Genomic DNA, 7500 nt, shown 5'->3' with positions numbered 1-7500 from the left:
TTATACAGAGTGTTATAGTGTTATACAGAGTGTTATACAGAGTGTTATACAGAGTGTTATACAGAGTGTTATAGTGTTATACAGAGTGTTATACAGAGTGTTATAGTGTTATACAGAGTGTTATACAGAGTGTTATACAGAGTGTTATAGTGTTATACAGAGTGTTATACAGAGTGTTATAGTGTTATACAGAGTGTTATACAGAGTGTTATACAGAGTGTTATACAGAGTGTTATACAGAGTGTTATACAGAGTGTTATAGTGTTATACAGAGTGTTATACAGAGTGTTATAGTGTTATACAGAGTGTTATACAGAGTGTTATACAGAGTGTTATAGTGTTATACAGAGTGTTATACAGAGTGTTATAGTGTTATACAGAGTGTTATACAGAGTGTTATAGTGTTATACAGAGTGTTATACAGAGTGTTATAGTGTTATACAGAGTGTTATACAGAATGTTATACAGAGTGTTATATAGAATGTTATACAGAGTGTTATAGTGTTATACAGAGTGTTATACAGAGTGTTATACAGAGTGTTATACAGAGTGTTATAGTGTTATACAGAGTGTTATACAGAGTGTTATAGTGTTATACAGAGTGTTATAGTGTTATACAGAGTGTTATACAGAGTGTTATAGTGTTATACAGAGTGTTATAGTGTTATACAGAGTGTTATACAGAGTGTTATAGTGTTATACAGAGTGTTATAGTGTTATACAGAGTGTTATACAGAGTGTTATAGTGTTATACAGAGTGTTATAGTGTTATACAGAGTGTTATACAGAGTGTTATAGTGTTATACAGAGTGTTATACAGAGTGTTATAGTGTTATACAGAGTGTTATAGTGTTATACAGAGTGTTATACAGAGTGTTATACAGAGTGTTATACAGAGTGTTATAGTGTTATACAGAGTGTTATAGTGTTATACAGAGTGTTATACAGAGTGTTATAGTGTTATACAGAGTGTTATACAGAGTGTTATAGTGTTATACAGTGTTATACAGAGTGTTATACAGAGTGTTATATAGAATGTTATACAGAGTGTTATAAAGTGTTATACAGAGTGTTATAGTGTTATACAGAGTGTTATACAGAGTGTTATAGTGTTATACAGAGTGTTATACAGAGTGTTATACAGAGTGTTATATAGAATGTTATACAGAGTGTTATAAAGTGTTATACAGAGTGTTATAGTGTTATACAGAGTGTTATACAGAGTGTTATACAGAGTGTTATAGTGTTATACAGAGTGTTATAGTGTTATACAGAGTGTTATAGTGTTATACAGAGTGTTATACAGAGTGTTATAGTGTTATACAGAGTGTTATACAGAGTGTTATACAGAGTTTTATAGTGTTATACAGAGTGTTATACAGAGTGTTATAGTGTTATACAGAGTGTTATACAGAGTATTATACAGAGTGTTATAGTGTTATACAGAGTGTTATACAGAGTGTTATACAGTGTTATAGTGTTATACAGAGTGTTATACAGAGTGTTATACAGAGTGTTATAGTGTTATACAGAGTGTTATACAGAGTGTTATAGTGTTATACAGAGTGTTATACAGAGTGTTATACAGAGTGTTATAGAGTATTATAAAGAGTGTTATACAGAGTGTTATAGAGTGTTATACAGAGTGTTATAGAGTATTATACAGAGTGTTGTAGAGTGTTATACAGAGTGTTATACAGAGTGTTATAGAGTGTTATACAGAGTGTTATAGAGTGTTAAACAGAATTTTATAAAGTGTTAGAGTGTTATACAGAGTGTTATACAGAGTATTAAAGAGTGTTATAGAGTATTATACAGAGTGTTATAGAGTGTTATACAGAGTGTTATATAGAGTGTTATACAGAGTGTTATATAGAGTGTTATACAGAGTGTTATAGAGTGTTATACAGAGTGTTATATAGAGTGTTATACAGAGTGTTATAGAGTGTTATACAGAGTGTTATATAGAGTGTTATACAGAGTGTTATATAGAGTGTTATACAGAGTGTTATAGAGTGTTATACAGAGTGTTATATAGAGTGTTATACAGAGTGTTATAGAGTGTTATACAGAGTGTTATATAGAGTGTTATAGAGTGTTATACAGAGTGTTATATAGTGTTATATAGAGTGTTATAGAGTGTTATACAGAATGTTTTAGAGTGTTATACAGAGTGTTATATAGAGTGTTATATAGAGTGTTATAGAGTGTTATACAGAATGTTTTAGAGTGTTATACAGAGTGTTATATAGAGTGTTATATAGAGTGTTATAGAGTGTTATACAGAATGTTTTAGAGTGTTATACAGAGTGTTATATAGAGTGTTATAGAGTGTTATACAGAGTGTTATACAGAATGTTTTAGTTATACAGAGTGTTATATAGAGTGTTATAGAGTGTTATACAGAGTGTTATACAGAATGTTTTAGAGTGTTATACAGAGTGTTATATAGAGTGTTATATAGAGTGTTATAGAGTGTTATACAGAATGTTTTAGAGTGTTATACAGAGTGTTATATAGAGTGTTATATAGAGTGTTATACAGAGTGTTATACAGAATGTTTTAGAGTGTTATACAGAGTGTTATACAGAACGTTATACAGAATGTTATAGAGTGTTATACAGTGTTATACAGTTTTATACAGAATGTTATACAGAGTGTTATACAGAGTTTTATACAGAGTGTTATAGAGTGTTATACAGAGTGTTATAAAGTGTTATACAGAGTGTTATAGTGTTATACAGAGTGTTATACAGAGTGTTATAGAGTGTTATACAGAGTGTTATAGTGTTATACAGAGTATTAAAGAGTGTTATAGAGTGTTATACAGAGTGTTATAGAAGGTTATACAGAATGTTATAGAATGTTATACATAGTGTTATAGAGTGTTATACAGAGTATTAAAGAGTGTTATAGAGTTTTATACAGAGTGTTATAGAGTGTTATACAGAGTGTTATAAAGTGTTATACAGAGTGTTATAGTGTTATACAGAGTGTTATACAGTGTTATAGAGTGTTATACAGAGTGTTATACAGAGTGTTATAGAGTGTTATACAGAGTGTTATATAGTGTTATATAGAGTGTTATAGAGTGTTATACAGAATGTTTTAGAGTGTTATACAGAGTGTTATATAGAGTGTTATATAGAGTGTTATAGAGTGTTATACAGAATGTTTTAGAGTGTTATACAGAGTTTTATACAGAATGTTATACAGAGTGTTATACAGAGTGTTATAGAGTGTTATACAGAGTGTTATACAGAGTGTTATAGTGTTATACAGAGTATTAAAGAGTGTTATAGAGTGTTATACAGTGTTATAGAAGGTTATACAGAGTGTTATAGAGTGTTATACAGAGTATTAAAGAGTGTTATAGAAGGTTATACAGTGTTAGAGTGTTATACAGAGTGTTATACAGAATGTTATACAGAATGTTATAGAGTGTTATACAGTGTTATAAAGTGTTATACAGAATGTTATAGAGTGTTATACAGAGTGTTATAGAGTGTTATACAGCGTGTTATAAAGTGTTATACAGAGTGTTACAGAGTGTTATAGAGTGTTATACAGAGCGTTATACAGAGTTCAAAAATATTCATTTCACTTTGATAATATACCTGATTGGCTGAAGCAAATCAAATGAAAGACAAGTGTCATCATCCTGTGCATGCGTTTGTGTGTGTGTGTGTGTGTGACATGTACATATGTGTGTGTGTGTGTTTGTACATATTATGTATTTATAGTATAATTATAAGGAGTCATGCTGCAAGATGTGTTATTTCTCTGAATATGAGGATTTTTGACTTTTTTAACCTCACTATATTTCATCGTTACGTCTGTACCATAAAGTCCAAACACAAGGTCCGAACATCCATCCATTTTCTATACCCGCCTTATTCCTAATTAGGGTCACGGGAATCTGCTGGAGCCTATCCCAGCACACATTTGGCGAAAGGTAGCGGTTCACCCTAGACAGGTCATCAGTCCATCACAGGGCCACAGACAACCACACACACACACTCACTCCTATGGGAAATTTAGAGTTACCAATCAACCTAATGTACATGTTTTTGTACATGTCACTGAGTAAACCCACGCAGGCACAGGGAGAACATGCAAACTCCTCATAGAAAGGCCCCTGCCTGTTCGAACCCGGGATTTGAACCCAGGACCTTCTTGCTGTGAGGCAACAGTGCTGACCACTAAGTCACTATGCTGCCCTTAACATGCCTTTTTTTCCCAAAATATATCAGGCAGGATGATAATGTTTTTTTGTTTTTTTTTATTTAATTTCTAAACGTTATCCATGTGGGAACAGTGATGTTTCGTATACGGTCAGTTTACATGCTGCTTTAGTTTGATGTTGTTTATTATTTGTTTACAGGAGCATTGGAAGTGTCGCGCCGCAGTCCTTTTGCGTGTTGGTTCAGTGCGATGCTGTACTGTTTCGGAGGAGCTGTTCTCTCAGGAGTCATCATGGCTGAGGCTCCGATCGAGCCGCTGGCCAACAGCACCAATGTCCTGCTCGCCTCTTTAATGTGGTCAGTTTAATAGCAAGCCTAATTTTAATTATAATTAAGGAATAAATTACACACACACACACACACTGACTAACAAGATACGGGCTGACACAAAGAGAAAATGTGATCACAACGGTACATCCCGAGCATTTTATTTCTCTTATAGAACAGAATAACAAATAGAGTTACAAATAGTTTGAGTGTTATAGTTCATTTTGATGTTGTGGAACACTGGGGAAAGTTCATTCCTGTTATCAGCTATGTTACAGCAGCTTTGTCATTCCCTCATCAGCTTCTCTTCTGTCCTCTCTCTTGACGTTAATTCAGCTGCAGAGAAGGTTCAAAGTGTAAACTCTATCCTCTGTTTTTTTTACTGAATAAATATAACATTCACCCTTAACGCTAATCTGTAAGAAAAAGCATCTAACACTCTGATAACACACTTCTCTAAAGTTGAGGAAGCTGGGGGGGGGGGCATGGTTGAGGGGAGTGTGTTTGCTTTCCCTCTAAACAAAGGTGAAGGTCCGGCTTGTGTGTGTGTGTGTGTGTGAACTTAGAACTTTTGAGTGTAAGTAATAAAATAAATGCAGAGACGTGAGAAGGACAGTTTTATTGTTCTTTATTGGATTGTGGTGCCCCCTGGTGGGTGAAGACATTATTACACACTTCACACAAAAAATCTCTATAAGACTTTATAATATATGATTTAATAAAACATTGTTTTAAAAATGTGCAAACAGGATATCCAACAGCAGTATCGTAAAACTATTTCCCCTTTATCACGACCACTTTTGGCAATGTGACCTTTACTACTTTTTTTTTTTTTATAATACATTAAGGGACTAATTAGCAAAGTGAATCATTAGCATGCAATCAAAGATAAAAGCTAAAAAGGAAAACACAAGCTTCTACACATGTCAGGCTCAAACCTATTATTATTTCTTATTCATTGTAGGCCTTTTCATAGTAAGGAAATAGCATGTATTCAACTTGTCATCTGTCACATTTGAAGACTGAATTCTTTTTTTTTTTTGTGTGTATAGAAAGAAAAACGTCTATATGTCACTAGACTATTAACATGCCTTTTTCCCCCAAATCTCATTATGTCAGTAGAGGTGCAGAGAATTTCTCTGCTTTTATAGTAAAAAAAAAAATCTCTCTCACACACACACACACACGCACATTTTGCATGAGCGTCTACGATAATGAAGCGCAAATTACCCTAATGGACGATTAATTGACCACTTTCTGGGCTCTGAGATTGAGATGGCCAATTAAGCAATTAGCCATGCTGCTGCTGCTGCTGTGTGAGTGTGTGTGTGTGTGTGTGTGTGTGCGGGCACATATGTGTCTGCTTTTGCATAGAAAATTCCATGTTTCTGTCCCTGTCTACAATCACACATGATGCTAATTCACTGCACACAAATATGGAAATTAATTGATTGTGTATTATTTAATTATTTACTTGTGGAAAATGCGAGGTGTGTGAAGATAAGTGTCCATGAGCTCTAGTTCAGACACTAGTCATTTGTCTGGACAATGCTGTATAGCAGTCTACATCTAATCATTTAGTAGACAATCAGATTCAGATCCTTGACTGGCCTGCACAGAGTCCTGACTTCAACCCAATTGAATTAGAGCGGAGACTGCGAGCCAGACCTTCTCGTCCAACATCAGTGCCTGACCTCACAAATGCGCTTCTAGAGGAATGGTCAAAAATTCCTATAAACACACTCCTAAATCTTGTGGAAAGCCTTCCCAGAAGAGTTGAAGGTGTTACAGCTGCAAAGGGTGGGCCAACTCCATATTACATTCATGTGCATGTAAAGGCAGACGTCCCAGTTTTCGCCTGGCTCACAGTCTCTGCTCTAATTCATCCCGAAGGTGTTCTATCAGGTTGAGGTCAGGACTCAGTCAAATTACTCCACACCAAACTCGCTCATCCATGTCTTTATGGACCTTGCTTTGTGCACTGGTGTACAGTCATGTTGGAACAGGAAGGGGTCATCCCCAAACTGTTCCCATAAAGTTGGGAGCATGAAATTGTCCAAAATGTCTTGGTATGCTGAAGCATTAAGAGTTCCTTTCACTGGAACTAAGGGGGCCAAGCCCAAACCCCTGAAGAACAACACCTGAATTCAATGATTTGAAGGGGTGTCCCAAAACTTTTGGCAATACAGTGTATTAATTTGCTTTCAGCAAGAGGGGGGAAAAAAAGAAACACTGGCCCACATGTACCATAGAGTGGATTCCTTAAGAATGTGCTAGGAAGGTATGCGTATGGGTCTACAGTGAATGAAAGCTCTTTGTGCTCTCATGTCCTAAAGTTTTCTCTCTCTTCAGGTACTTGGTGTTTTACTGTCCTCAGGATGTGGTGTACTCCACTGCCTCCTTCCTGCCCATCCGATTGGTCCTCACGGCTATGAAGGAAGTGACACGTACATGGAAGGTTTTAGGTGGAGTTACACAGGCGAGCAAGAAATACAAAGACAGCCTGTTTGTTATGATCGCAGTGGGCTGGGCTAAAGGTAAGACAGACAGGACAGACAGACAAAACAGAAAATGTTGTATTAAAGAACACAGGCTGAAACCACACACACACTTTTTTTTTACTACATGCTACATGGCCATTTTATAATTATGAAATTACTCACACATGAAGTCTCACATTACATTATGGTGTCTGTAGAAAGCAGGGATTAGGGAATATTTCAGAGGATTTGATGCACCTATTATTATTTGAGTGTAAAAAAACATCACTTTTATGATCTTTTTAACCTTCATTTTTTGGCACAGCATCTTTTATTAAAATCATTACGTGTCTCACCTGCATGTTCCTCAGAGAAATACTGGAAGGTTGTGGTGACGCTCATTAGACCAAATTGGGGCTGAGTTCAGAATTACACATGAGCTGTTTACACATATCTAAATCAAAGCACGGAAATAAAAAAAATGAAACCCTGCTTGCATGTCCTCTGAC

The 7500-nt window shown here is 35.3% G+C and overlaps 1 protein-coding gene across 1 annotated transcript in view; it reads left to right on the top strand.

Annotated features, from left to right (window-relative positions):
* tmem38b (transmembrane protein 38B) overlaps positions 1 to 7500 on the top strand; it is a 26841-nt gene that overhangs the window by 8089 nt on the left and 11252 nt on the right. The window contains exons 2-3 of the mRNA XM_058414662.1: positions 4385 to 4541; positions 6864 to 7048. Of these exons, the coding sequence (XP_058270645.1) occupies positions 4385 to 4541; positions 6864 to 7048 (342 nt within the window). The remainder of the gene's footprint in view (positions 1 to 4384; positions 4542 to 6863; positions 7049 to 7500) is intronic.

The sequence above is a fragment of the Hemibagrus wyckioides genome, linkage group LG18, assembly GCF_019097595.1.
Source record: "Hemibagrus wyckioides isolate EC202008001 linkage group LG18, SWU_Hwy_1.0, whole genome shotgun sequence".
Taxonomy (NCBI): domain Eukaryota; kingdom Metazoa; phylum Chordata; class Actinopteri; order Siluriformes; family Bagridae; genus Hemibagrus; species Hemibagrus wyckioides.
This window is presented reverse-complemented; position numbering and strand designations above follow the sequence as displayed.